Consider the following 14,061-nt stretch of genomic DNA (forward strand, 5'->3'; position numbering starts at 1 on the left):
TAACACTTCTACTTGTTCTACCACATGGGCATATACTGAATATACAAACTATTATGCAGCAGCTAAGCACTCAAAAAGCCCATAAGAACCTCTAAATAAAAGAGCTCTAAAAGCCAACCGAAGTTCTCAGAGTGGCTAAACAGCCTCTGACATTATAGAAGTCAGAAGTAAAATAAGCAGAGAAAACAAAGTCATTAAACACTCAGGCAAATATTTTTTGTGCCACCAAGTAAACATTTTCATGCTTGATTAAATTTCAATTTATTTCTAAATGAAGCCTAGCTAGGAGAGAGAGAGGACATGCACTCTGTGAAGCTCCACTACATATGGTGGTCTGACAGAAGTGGCTGGGCAATACTAAGACTGCAAGATACCAAAACAGTAATTCCATCTTTAAAGCAGTTGGGATTCCTATTCTACTTTTAACATTCTTTAGAGTATTACAGATATTTTAACTAACCAGAATACTGTTTCAAAATGCTTAGCAACAAGTCATTAAAGATATTGTGATTTTCTCTACTGTTTTACACTACTACGTAGTGCAGAAAGAGTAAATGAAACTACAAATGCCTTGCAGTTTTATTATCTTTCTTAATCAAAATGACTTGATTTTCAGACACACCAAACTATGTTAATTTTTATACTGTGGTAATGCATGGATAGCAAATATTCCTTTGTTGCCTCTTAATATTTATGTTAGTTTTCATGGAAAAAACTAAATTCCTGACACCAGTGCAATACTCAGGTAAAATTTAACAATCTGTCTCTCCGTCTGTACCTTCTGAATGGCTTATGTAATATTACTCTTCTGAATGGCTTATGTAATATTACTCTTCTGAATGGCTTATGTAACATTAGTCTTGCAGAAAACAACAAACATATAGTCACATGCCAAATAAAAGTTGTTTTCTACCATTACAACTATTAAACAATGAGGGAGAATAACAAATCAACCTGAGTTATTGACATAGCTTGGGGTTTTAAGAATTCAAAAATCAAACAAGTAAATAGTGACTTTGAAATCTTAGGACAGATTTACTCAACATATGAGCACTTTGGAGATAAAAACATAGTATATATCTTGATTCCTAGAGAAAAAAAAAAATAGCAGAACAAAGGCATAAAAAGAAGGCAAAATATATTTCTGAGGAGGCAAAATATATTTCAATGTCACACTAAAAATTAAATTACTTTACAGAACTTTGTAACAAACTAACAGCACTTCTTTGGATGGAAGCAGATAATATTTCTTTGAAATACATTATCTGTTTTATCCAGTTTGGATAAGAATACACAAAGCTGTAATCACAAGTTGAAAGTTAAGTGTAGGTGGATTTTTAAAAAGTCTGATGACACAGCTACATCTTTTTCCTGTTGAGTCAAGTTCTTCAAATTTCTACAATGCATAAATACACAGAAAAGGAAAAGAATGCAGAATTTATCTTTTTTCTTCTCATCACACCATATTTCATTAAGAGAATATTTTCTTCAATTAAGAAGGGCTGTTCTTAGATTTCATTATCCCAATCTTAATTCAAAGAAGCAATATTATCTTGATGCATTTCTTTATACACTGACAAGCAAACATAGGCACTAACACAACATCACATAATCATGGACTTGCTCGCATGTGAAAATCCTGAGGTAGCAGACAATTCCAGTGAAACAGATACTCTCATTTCCCTTGGACTATGACTATGCTGTTGGACTCTGCATGACCTCCCCTCTCCTACCTTTTTTTCTTTTAACAGTACCTTGATACTAAAAATTTAAAAGCTAACTTAAGTCTGTACTCATTTTTTGCAGTATTCTTGCTTTTATGTCAATTCTGTCCATTTTATTGATCTTTTCCCATTTCACATACTTGGTATAGCCTAATACCTGGGAAAAAAATTTCTCTATTAAGATATTTTACAAACAAGATCTATCTGCTGCATTGATTCACACCAAAAGTACATAAATGATAAATGCTAACATTTAAAAAAAATACTGTTGCTAAGCCTTAGCCACATGGAAAAATTCTACTATTTCCATTCTATAACAACATAAGTTGGCTGCTGGCAAACTGCTAAGTACGTAAGATACAATAGAAAGAATAATTCTACACATTCTTGGCTAGGGAAAAAATGTATTTTTAAAATGGAAAAATCTCTGCAGAAATTAACAACGAAAAACTGTGATGTTAGGATGTTCTTTAAGATTATATTGCACCTTGGTGTTTCATTATGAAGTTCAAACTGAAGACAAACTGAAGACAAACTGAAATAGGTAAGTGGGGCAGCAAAGGTCATTGGAAGTCCATGTGGCCATGGGACAGCTCTCAGTCAATCCTGTATCAACTCCCACACAAGTTTTCATGCCCCATTATCACCAAGCTGGTGTACAGTTAGCCAATAAAGAAAGTTATCAGGCTACCAAAAAGCCAGCCACTACATGCTCCCACAGTGCTAGCAGAGCAAGGATGGGAAAAGAGAGAGGAGCTGAGACCACCAAAATTGCAATTTGCTACTGTGAAAACACTCCTTCAACATGACTGAAATATAAAACCTTCATTGCTGTCTTGAAATAATCCTGTATAAGATATTTTACCATCCTTGAGACTAACCACAGATATGGGAACACCACTACCTATAAACATTTTAAAATGTGAATATAGAAACCATTACAGATAAGCACTATTACAAATACAACAATCTTAGTTACTGCACAGCATGTCATGAATATACCATACTGATTAAAGTACTAGGAAAACACAGTAACTTAATTCTTACAGTACCTCTGATTCACTTGCATCTCAAGTTGCAGTATTTTTTCCAAAAGCCCTTTTTCAGCAGCTTCCCTCTGTAATTCCAACTCTTTACAAGCAGTTTGTACTGCATCCTCTTTTTCACAATTGAGCTTCTGAATGAGCAACTGCCTGTCTTGTTCTTGGTTAGATATTAACAGTTCTTTCTCTTCCTTTAGCTTACGGATAATAGCTTCATATTTTTCCTGCTTCTCACTGAGAGACAATTTTTCTGTTTTTTCCTTCTCTAGGGCAGTCATTTCCAACTCTAACTTACTTTTCAGTTCTGTTATTTGCTCTGAAAGTCTTTTTTCTGCCTCAGCAGCTTTTTGATGAAGAAGCGTTACTTTATTTAATTCAGTTCTAAGCAAATTTGATTCTTCTTCATACCTATTTACTAGCTCAGAAATACACTGATCTTTCTCAATTGTCATCAGAGTCCTTAGTTCTGATAAGCCCACTTGATGTTCATCACTGCTGACTTGTATTTTATTGTTTAATTTATCTATCTCCTTTCTTAAGCTTTCCGTTTCCTTGTCAACCTGAGATCTTAAGGTCTCTTGTTGCTGGTTTCTGCTTTCTTCCAAAAGAAGCTTCATTTCATCAGTTTCTGCCTCTTTCAGGGCAAGTTCAACTTCTAGTTTGCACCTCAAATCAGACAGATCTGAAACCTTCAGTTGTAACTCTTCTACTTGTTGTTGTTTCTCTTTCATAACTACCTCATGAGATTCCTGCATTTGTTCAAGTCTATGCTCGTTCTCTTTTTTTAACTTATCCAAACAGTCCTTGTGCTCAGCTAGGACCTTCTCAAATTCCTGTAAATGCCTGGCTTGTAGGTTGCTTTCCAGTTCTTTTAAATGGCTTTGCTCTAAACTCTCAAGTTCTGCCCTCAGGAGTTGTAGTTTCTCGTTGTTTTCAACATGAAGTTTTTTCAAGTCTTCAAGTACAATTTCACGTGACTGTCTCAGTTCCTTGATTTCAGAATTTTGTGTCTCCATTTGGCATTCCAATTCAAGTAATTTCTGGTCTTTTTCATTCTGAAGGCAAACCACAGCTTCTTTCTCATTCTTTACTATTGCAAATTCATCATTCTTATTCTGAAGAACTTCCTCAAGACCTAACAGGTCACCTTTTAACTTTTTGATTTTCTTTTTACTTTCTTCACCATCCTCCAGTAATTTATTAATTTTAGTTTCATACTCACTTTTCAAAGACTGTAATTCATTTTGATGTTTATCATTTAGCGTTTTTTCAAGTGAAAGCTTTACCTTTTCAATTGTATTTACTATTTCTAAGGAAGTACATTTTAAAGAATTAGAAAAGTCACACTGTTCTCTTTGTACAAGTGTTTTGAAATGGCAAAGATCTTCTTTTATACCTCTTAAATGTACCTTTGAGTCTTGAGCAATAACCCTACACTTCTCCACACAAACACTGAGAGAAGCATTTTCTACTGAAACATCCTTTACACAAGAACTTGTATCTTGCATACGCCTACTGTCTATTGCATTGATAACTGAAGAATAAAGAGATTCCACCATCATTTCTGGGCTTTGTGGGTCACTTATGACATTAGGAGACACTGGATTTTCTTCTATTACAAATTCATTTACTGCTGACATAAAGTCAGATTCTGGACTCTCTGCCAATGAATCCAAGTCTAATGATCCTTGCTTAAGAGCTTGCTCCAAGTTCGGATGGGCAATAGTTTCAAAATCGAACGTGTGAGCATCAATGCTGTCTGGAGACAATTCTTCCAAAGGAGCTGGGGGACACACAGGAGGACACAGGGGACCCTGAAGACTGAGTGATGGAGGAGTTCTTGAAGAGGTAGCAATTGCGGTTCCTGTAGTACTTTCCGTCCTTGGCGTGGTAGCAGATTGTGGCGATGCTTGACTATTGGAGGCCTACAAGTTATAAAACAAGAAATGAACACAAAGTAATAAGCAGAACTGTTAATATTAAAAATTAATTCAAAACCACCAGGCAAAACAAGAATTTTAAAAAATCAGCCTTATTATTTGTAACAATCAAAAATATGTACTACTAAAACTTAAGCAAAAATTGCAGAAAATCAAGGAGATCTTCCATTAAGTTTCAGAAAAACATCATTTGTAAACACATAAATATTAAATGTTCACCTAGCCCAAAGTCCTACGTAGAGCATAGTCAACTGTATCTTACCAGTCAGAAATAGCACTGGTTCTTTACAGCCTACTTATTTCAGTTTTCCTAAAAATTTCATTACTAAAATATTTTTATTCTGTTATTGCCAATATTGTAATTAAAAACTCCTTTAGTACCTTAAGCTATTAACCATTATACACAACATAGAATATGGAAGCCCTATTGCCAACGATACATCTATAGATTCTTAAGATAAAAAAATAAACCTTAAGCTTCAGCAAGTGCAGAACACTTTCCAGTGTAAGCCAAAAAGCAATGTACAGCCTCAGTATCCAACAAAGACGCATTCCTGAAAAAGTTTGTAATAGGATGGATAGAGAAGCCAATTTTTCCTAGGAAAATTATAGTGAAACACACACAGTTAAAATACATAAGGCAAGTAGCTGTGACACACAATTAAGGGGTATGCACAGGATCATCAGGATCACAAACTGGAAGAGATGCAAAGTTTTCTGAACATATCAGTGCTCTGAAAGATCCCAGATGCATTCTCTGTAACATCATAGCTCAACTATTACCTTGCTCTTCCATCCTTCATCACTAAGAACTTGTTTGATTTTATTCATATAAGAAATGTGACAATCTTGAAAAGAAATAGTTCCTGAAGAAAAACTCATGGGAATTTTTCTAGCAGAAAACTCCCATAAAATGTTCAGTCTCAAAGTGCTGGAAATCTGGGGGTGCTCTTCAACAATCCAACACTGCCTCCAGCTAATAAATTCTGTGATCTTGCTCATGCCTCTTTCCCAAACCATCCACACTGCCTCAATGCAACTAGAATGCACGTCTGGTGTTATTTACTATGTTTGCTATTATTGAAAGACCTCTGCCATCCATTGAATTCAGCTACTTGACTGGCAACAGTTAGTGGAGCTCGGCAATAAATGTTCAGCAACAGCAAAAATCCCAGAAGTGACAGACATTGATCAGCTGTTGTATAAATAGCCATTTTTTGCTGTCTCCATCTTGTACAAATGATTGTTACTCAAAGAGGTATCTTGCCCTCCTCTGCACCAAGGAAATATTCCTTAAAGGAGATATAGCATGTTTAACAATTCTCAGCTGTGATTTAAGAAGAATCTATCTCCAGTTTCAACACTCATCTATTTAGCAAAGTTGCATTTTCACCTCAGCTCTCTTAGCTTTTGTATCTTTATGAATCTAAATCATACAATGGTTTTTAAATACATTGTAAAAAACCCTTGTGATCATTGCATACAGAATATTGTATTTACGAAAAGTGAAGAGGACATGAAACAAAAAAATGAAAAGGAAATGCTCATTTCTAAATGATCCTATTAGCCCAGGTTTAAGCATTTCCCTTGGACCTAATTTCAGCTTGTTGTTTATCTAAGAAAACTTACAAAAATAGATGCTGAAGGATACTGTGTATGCTGATACATGCCTAGGTTCAAAGCATGCTTTAAGTGACAAACATCTACCATTAATATACCAGAAACAGTTACAAAAACTATCATCACAGATGTCAACCACACACTAAAAAAAGCAATTCAAAGACTTTGAATATGGGAAAGTCCTACAGAAACTCACATGCAAAAGAATGATAGTATCTACTTTTGGCAACCCTGCAGAATCATCCTAGAAGATAAAGAGTAAGGATTTAGCATAAAGAAGAAAAAAAAAATAGTCACTCTGTGGAACAATAAGGAACTCTGTTTCCTCATGACCTGGGGCTGTAGAACACTACATGCCCTCAGCAGTGGCTTCTGTGAGTTGGGAGTCTAATGAGAGCACAAGATTACTGCTTAGAGAAGAGTTAAACTTCACATTTTGAGTGTCTGAAACTATACAAAGACTGTTTACTGAGAAGCCTGTGCCTGCCATCTAGTCTGTTCACAATCTACAGGCAGCAATGTATCCACATGTCATACACTAATTTTTGTCATGACAAAGGAAGTCAAGAGCAAACAACAAAAAAATAGAGACAGAAAACCAGAATTAATTTCCAAGTTCTCAGGTGTTGCAAGACTACGTGCCTTGCTCTAATTATGTTACTACAAAAAACAATAATCAGGAATACTGCAATTCTCAGGAAGATTACAAGCAGTGTTTCAATTCCAACTCAACTAGAAGAAATGGTAGATTTATGATCTGTTTTGAAAAGCCAGCTTCCCTTATAACAAAAACTTTTAATACCAAAGGATTGCATATGTTAATTACCTACTAATCACTGAGAAGACACCTTAATCATCTTACCCATGGGCACCTTAGCTTTTCCTGGACATCTTTAAGCCAATTGCTGAACTGCTTAAACTTTGTATTATGGAAATAAGAGGGCACAGCAACATCTTTGAGGCTATTAAATTACAAAGAATAAGCAGAAAGTCTTAAAAATGAAAATAGATTTCAAAGTATTAACAAATTAAACAAACATCCACAAAAAATGTCATTTAACTACTCCAATGTAGTACTAAAGTAAAAAAATATCATTAATGTTCTATGAACTTGAAAACTGAAATAATAAGACCTATGGAGACACTTGAAAAGAAATACTCTCAACACCCCCAGTAAGTAATTCAATCTCCTCTGACTTGCTCTTTACTCCCTTGTCTGCAGCCACAACTTTTCCCTCCTGCCTAAAGCAACTATCAAAGGACACTTGCTGTGGCTGATGCAGTAGGATGAACTTTCACTTGACCCAGACAGAATTAAACTGCTGCACTACCAACAATCCAGGGAAACTATCCCAGTCAAATCTGAAGAACCAAGCTTCTGCTGCCACTAGTATGGAAAGGGAAATGCCAGGGTCAAATGTGTCTCTTTTGTAGAGTATGAGAATAATAATATGGGCAGCACTCAACACCTGCACAGCCAACTCTGCACCAAGCTGAGTGACAGTTCACCACCAGAAAAAGTGGATGCATGAAGATGTAGGTATCTTCATGACAATTATTAAATGTTTATTTATTCTTCTAATTATTTATTGTGAATTCTCAGCAATATTGAAGATATAAAAAGGAGCATTTTAAAAATTACTTCAGTAATTCTACACAGGCAAAAGTAATACAATTTAAAAAAACACTTCTATATTAGCTGCAGAGTAAAACAACACAGAGAAAGACCTTGTGTCTTTCATCAAGTAGTAAAAACAACATTGCCTTTGAAAAGTAAAAAATCTCTGACAAATCTGTTTGCTTCAATTCCAAAAAGAGTTCAAATGAATCACTGAAATGACACACAGAGATGGGCATTCTCAAGATGACATCATGAATGGCCCAGCTCTGATTGTGCAATGAAATTTGTTCCAAGGAAAGAGACAATTATCCAAATCTGTCTGAGCACCTGACATTTCTGTGTGAGTGAAGAATCCAAATTAGTCAAACAAAAGCAAAATAAAAGAGTGTATTTTCCTGATTTGGCAAACATCTTTTTCAGTACAGCCAGATACTTATACATTTTTTTCAGATAAGTATGTCTGAAGAAAGAAGGGGAAATTACAAACTTCACAAATTCAGATATATTTCCTGCTTATCTTTCTAAATGTTTTTGTGCCTATTTTGAAATAAAACCTAAATTTCACATTCTTCTGACACTGCAAGCCTTTGTGAAAAAATTAATTTATTAGAACAACTGTCACTATCCTAATTTCTTACAAGATAAATTTCAGGATTTGGGACTCCATATTGGGAGTGAATGTCTATATTTTAGAGCAAGGTCTGTTCTAAGGGCATGTTCAGAAAACACCAAAATTTCACAGATTTTCACTTCCAGCAATTTCAATGGCTGTTACAGTGTTCAGGCCCTAATATTCTTATTCTTAATGGCTGTTCATTTGAAAAACAATCTTCATAAAAAGAGAAAATAGCTGGGAAATAATACTTAAGTAATATACCTTTTCTATATTACAGAACAAAGAGCAGCCCAGATTTCATATTTTACATAAGTAAAAGATTTTCAGTAAATCTCCTGTTCAAATCCCAGAGAAATCAAAAGATAGAGAACTTCATGTCACTTGTTTTAAGCAGGAAATTGCTATTCAAAATTAAACATGACCATAGCTTTATCTGTTATATAAGATGCTTCCCAGTCAGCCAAGTGCATCCAAGAATTTACACTGCAGACAATAACACAGCCCCTGAAAAAACCTATCGATTTTCTACAGCAAAAGAAACTCAGTTTGAAGCAGTCAACTTCACAAAAAAAATCTTAAGCATTGCTAAATTCACCCAGTGTTTCCCTGAGAAAGGCCACAGTCAGAAGCTAAAAGGAACCTATTGGGTATACTATGGAATTTAGAGGCTGCATGCACAGAAGCAGAAGTGATTGGCAGAAACACAGTTTCTAGGGGAAGGAATCTGCTTGACAGGCAGAGTGAAACTAGGGAAGGGATCTTTTTACCATCTGTTCCTTCTGTACTCAAAGAGAAAGACTGCACAACAGCCAACCAAAGCCCCAAAATCTCCTTAACTGCTTGTGCCAAAAGGGCCTAAGAAACACAGAAATCCAGAGAAGTAAAAAATTCCCTGAATACAAACTGAAGCAATGCATTCTGCAGACAGAAGATTTGAAAGTGACAGAAAACAAAAACGTAAACAGAGCAACTCTACCTCTACAACTTCTGTGGAATACAAACATCTGTAAATATTCTCAGAATATTTACTAGTTTATGATTAGAAAGAAAACTTACGCAGGTACTCTTCATATCAGGAAAAAAAAAAGATGCATTCTAAAGTGTTTGATAAAACAATGTTATGAAAATATTCTACTGTTTTAAATATAATATTATCTTTTTTATTGATAAAGAAAAGCAAAAATACCTTTTGCTCATTCAGCAGGTCTGTAATAGTTTGTGACATTTCATCCAAACTCTGTGCTGCCTTGACCAGGTTATGTAGAGCACGTACATGCTGGTGAAGAGGTTCAAAGTCACAAAGTATGGGAACCCTTAAAAACAGTACAGGATTACTTTTTTCCACGCTGTTAATTTAATACTCCAATCTACTAAATTATTATGTGTATATTTCAACAATACTAAGCTTGCCTCTGTGTAAGGTCTGTACTTCTTAATTTCATCTATTTTATATGGAAAAAAAAAAGTCTATGAAGACTCCCTGGTATTTTTGTTTAAAATTAAAAACTTGGGCACTTTTAAGGAGTCTGTAACAATAAACACAGTAATGAGCAAGTAATTCCAGTCTTTCCTCCCAAGGAAAGCATTTGCCAGTAGTACCTAGAGTTCCAATGACAGTAACAGAAGTAATTAGATTTCTAATTGAAGCACTTGTGTTTGCAAATGACTACATTTTGTCTCCAGTTGGATTCTCTCCAATCCAGCTCTTCCTCTGAAGAAGCAATTAATTCTCTACTGTTTTATTTTCATGACAGGTAACCTAAAATTAAACAACTGATTAATGCATCCTGATCACATTTCAAGTGTGGCAAGATAAGTTGAAAACATGAAGCAAGAGTTCATCTAGACTAACAATATAGTAAAAGCAGATGACACTTCAATGTATTCTGCATTCTCTACTCAATATATAGGGCAAGTGGCATTAAGTGTATTTTTGAAGAATTAAGATTTCAATCATTGCTCAAACACAATTTCAGAAGACAGAAGCACTGTAAGTAAATGAAAACATCATTTTAATTATGCTGCTGAGAGGTTCAGTGCTGATAGAAAAGGACTTTGGGTGGGTCTCAGTTTTGCTTATTGCTTACTCCTTACATGTTAAATGAAAACACCAAAGAAAGTACTGCTCTCAATTTTCTCCTGAAGATCAGCATCGAACCAAGGTGTGTGACAGCTTTTACCCACACGAGTTACAAGTTCAACACTATCCTCTATATTTTTCACCAAAGGCAACCCTGAGCCCAGAAACCAGGAGGAATGACATAATCCCACCTCTATTGCCATCAAGTGGAAAGCTATGTCACTACAATTCAAACCAAATGAAACGTCTTAAGTCAGTGATTGGTTTTCTGACTATAGCAGGGCAAAATTCTTCCTGATCTCAGTATAAACATCCAGGAAGATTGTAAAATTCTCGCAGATTAAAAAAATCAGGTAAGCATTAGGAATAAGATCCTATATTTGCACTTTTTTCCCCACAAAATAGATGAGGAGCAACCCAAGGAGCAGAACAAGAGAAATTAAAAGGGTACATCAGCTATAAAATTACCTATGGCAAATCCACTGTGATGGTGACTAAGCTCACTACACTTGTTAACTCCACCAACACTATCATAAAGATAGCCAGGAATTCTGAATCAAAAAGAATGCCAGTCCAAAAGACAGGTGAACAAAAGCAGTGAATCCAGCTCCTGCCTTATGCACCAATAACAGGTATTAGGTTGACACTGTTGGTGGACCTGACAGATGACAGTGAAGCATCCTCCTCTTGCATTTACCTTTGTAAATGCAATCCCAGTTTTGTGGGACTGTGGGCCTGGGGCTAAAAAAAAAAACCCAAAACAAACAAATAAACAAAAAACCAAAAAAGAGGAATCACAGCAAATCTCAAATCTCTAGCTGCAGATCTCTTTCAGGAGGAGGATGATGATGATCTGAATGTGGTCATACTGACAGATCTCCTCCTAGGCAGGACCTTACACACAACTTGCTACTACCCATTTCTGGCCCATTATCTTGGTTGGCATTTCTCCACCTTGACTGCTCTGAGTTTGGAAGCTCACACTAGCAGTCATCTTTTTTCACTAGATAGCTCCAAGTTCTAGATAAGGAACTAATCCCATAAATTGCTTTTAAGACAAACCAGTAGCTTTCCTGTCTACATATGCATGTCTGCCTCACTATTGGGAAGTAAGAAACATAGAAATAGAGCTTCTACTCAAAATGATGGATTTCCATTGACAGCAGAGGCACTTAAGAAAATGCACTTTTTAGCAAATTCAGGCTAATAAAATTGGAGAAAAAGTAGTAATTGAATATAGGAGATCTCTATGATCTCATGCTGAGCTAAAGACATTTATTTTATTTCCTACAGAATACCACACAACAAAGAGCAAAAGAAACAAGTATCAAATCTCATTCTGATCTGACAAAGCATAGTTATGAGTTTATTTCAGTTTAAAACTGATAGCAATTTTTTTGCTTTTTATCTCTGAGGTAGATCAAAGAAACACCCAAAATCCTTTACATCTCAATACAGAATAGGTATGTTCAAACCATCAGAACTTGAATACATATGTATCTGCATTAAGTCAGTGAAGATCATTGCTTAAGAATGGTAATAAGATCAGAAAATCCTTGTTTGTTTTTTATGGAAAATGACCTAAGGGGGTGGAAAACTGATGAGGATGGGACCCCCAGGAGACCTATTTCTGTAACACACAAATTGTAAAGAGGTGCCTTACCTGAGTAATGGCTGTACTTCTGAAGGACAGAAAGACTGCAAAAACTGCAAGTCACTCAATGAGATATCTGGAAGCTCACTGTCAAATCTGCGAGGTTTTCGTGTCTGTAAAGAAGATATTAATTTACACATTGCTGTAAAGTATCAGATGACTAAAGAAGGATCAAGAAGAGCTTAATAAACAACATGGAAAAGTCAGCAGTAAACTGATCTCTTGCTCTTAAAAATCTTAAAAATATTTTAATTTTTAAGAAACCATGTCTGGTCCTTTACCCCTAAAAAACACTCCTTACATTTGTAATGATTAATTATCCATAGTACTTGGGCAGCAGTAAAATAGAGTATTCCAGTTGGAAGGGAACTACAATGAACATCTAGTCCAAATTCCTCCCTATTACCAAGCTTCATAAACATTATAGATGAGTTTAGAAGTTAAGGGATATAAAAGGGCACTGAAGCTTTATTTATTGTGCTGCTACACATACAAATATTAATTCAGTTCAGTATTTGAGACATTGAAGTGAGTACCATTCTTATTTTCCAAGTATCCTTTAAATTAAAAAAAAAGGCTGAAAATGAGAAGCTGAAAACGTTAAAAAGGCAAAGTGAGATGGCAACATTAGAATCAAGGAGTTAGCTTACTTCAATTAACCAAGCTGTATGAAATCAAAGCTAACAGGCAATACTTAATTACAATGCCCTCACGTTATCAGCTAATTAAGAGGCAAAAATGCTTTTCCACTCATCCACTGATGACATGGAAAACTTTTACTTGCTTTTACCATCCAATTAATTTTATTGCTCTATTATTCACAAGACAATTAGATGATCAAATTATTCCTCCTGGCTTCTTTTTTCTGATCATTACGATTAATTTTTTTTCAATACCACAGACTAAAAAAGGACTGCACTACTAAAAAGGAGAGCTGACATTTCCTCTCCCACTGCACTGCAAGTTACAAGCCAATGTTAATATAGGTCACTTCAAATGGCAGAGAACACTAGCTCCCAGCTTCTTCATGTGTCACAGGGCATATAGCTTCAATGAAAAGCCCAGGTTTTTAATTTGTAAAACTATTTAGAAATTAAATAAACCCAAAAATATGAATACATACACAAAAGGATGGAGGCCAGGAGTCAAGTCCTCTAAACAAACGATTCCTTAGAAACGACTTCCCTGAAGAAAAAACCCAAACAAACAACTTATTTAAAGGAAGAAATGCAACGTCTCAAGAGAAATCAACTGAAGTTATTGCAGTTTAATAGCTGAACTACATTTGGAAGCATTACTACTTATATTGATGTCCACATAAAACCGTAAATGACCACAGAACATCACACAACCCACCATTCAAGCAGAACTCCCTTCACAGAAGTCTCTTTTTGCTTAATGTACACACAGGCAAAAGCCTCAAGTTATTTTTGAAATTTTCACTGTAATCTTCCTCATTTCCTTTCCAAAAAAAATTGATAAACTTTCACTCAATTTTCTTATTTTAGCTGTTTATTCAGAACACAAGTGCCAGACTTTGCAGAAAAAAGTAATCAAAATTCTTTTAGTAGAATCTTTATTTTTAATTATGTGCTTAAAACTTCTAGTGAAGGTCTTTAGACGTGGGCCTTAGTTTTTGGATTTTCCTGGAGTAGTACAGAGAAAGTCACAGCAGCATCCAAATATTCAGTAATGGTTTTAGAAGTGTTATTTAAAAGAACAATAAAGCTCATAAAAGCTCACAATGCATGTTTAAGCACAAA

At 35.2% G+C, this 14,061-nt stretch overlaps 1 protein-coding gene across 2 annotated transcripts in view; it reads right to left on the reverse strand.

Annotated features, from left to right (window-relative positions):
- RB1CC1 (RB1 inducible coiled-coil 1) overlaps window positions 1-14,061 on the reverse strand; it is a 64,905-nt gene that overhangs the window by 13,811 nt on the left and 37,033 nt on the right. For both annotated transcript variants that reach the window (XM_066563107.1, XM_066563099.1), the window contains exons 12-15: window positions 13,422-13,483; window positions 12,308-12,411; window positions 9,751-9,877; window positions 2,777-4,692 (exon numbers count right to left, since the gene is read on the reverse strand). In XM_066563107.1, the coding sequence (XP_066419204.1) occupies window positions 2,777-4,692; window positions 9,751-9,877; window positions 12,308-12,411; window positions 13,422-13,483 (2,209 nt within the window). The remainder of the gene's footprint in view (window positions 1-2,776; window positions 4,693-9,750; window positions 9,878-12,307; window positions 12,412-13,421; window positions 13,484-14,061) is intronic.

This window comes from Molothrus aeneus, chromosome 1 (genome assembly GCF_037042795.1).
Source record: "Molothrus aeneus isolate 106 chromosome 1, BPBGC_Maene_1.0, whole genome shotgun sequence".
NCBI lineage: Eukaryota > Metazoa > Chordata > Aves > Passeriformes > Icteridae > Molothrus > Molothrus aeneus.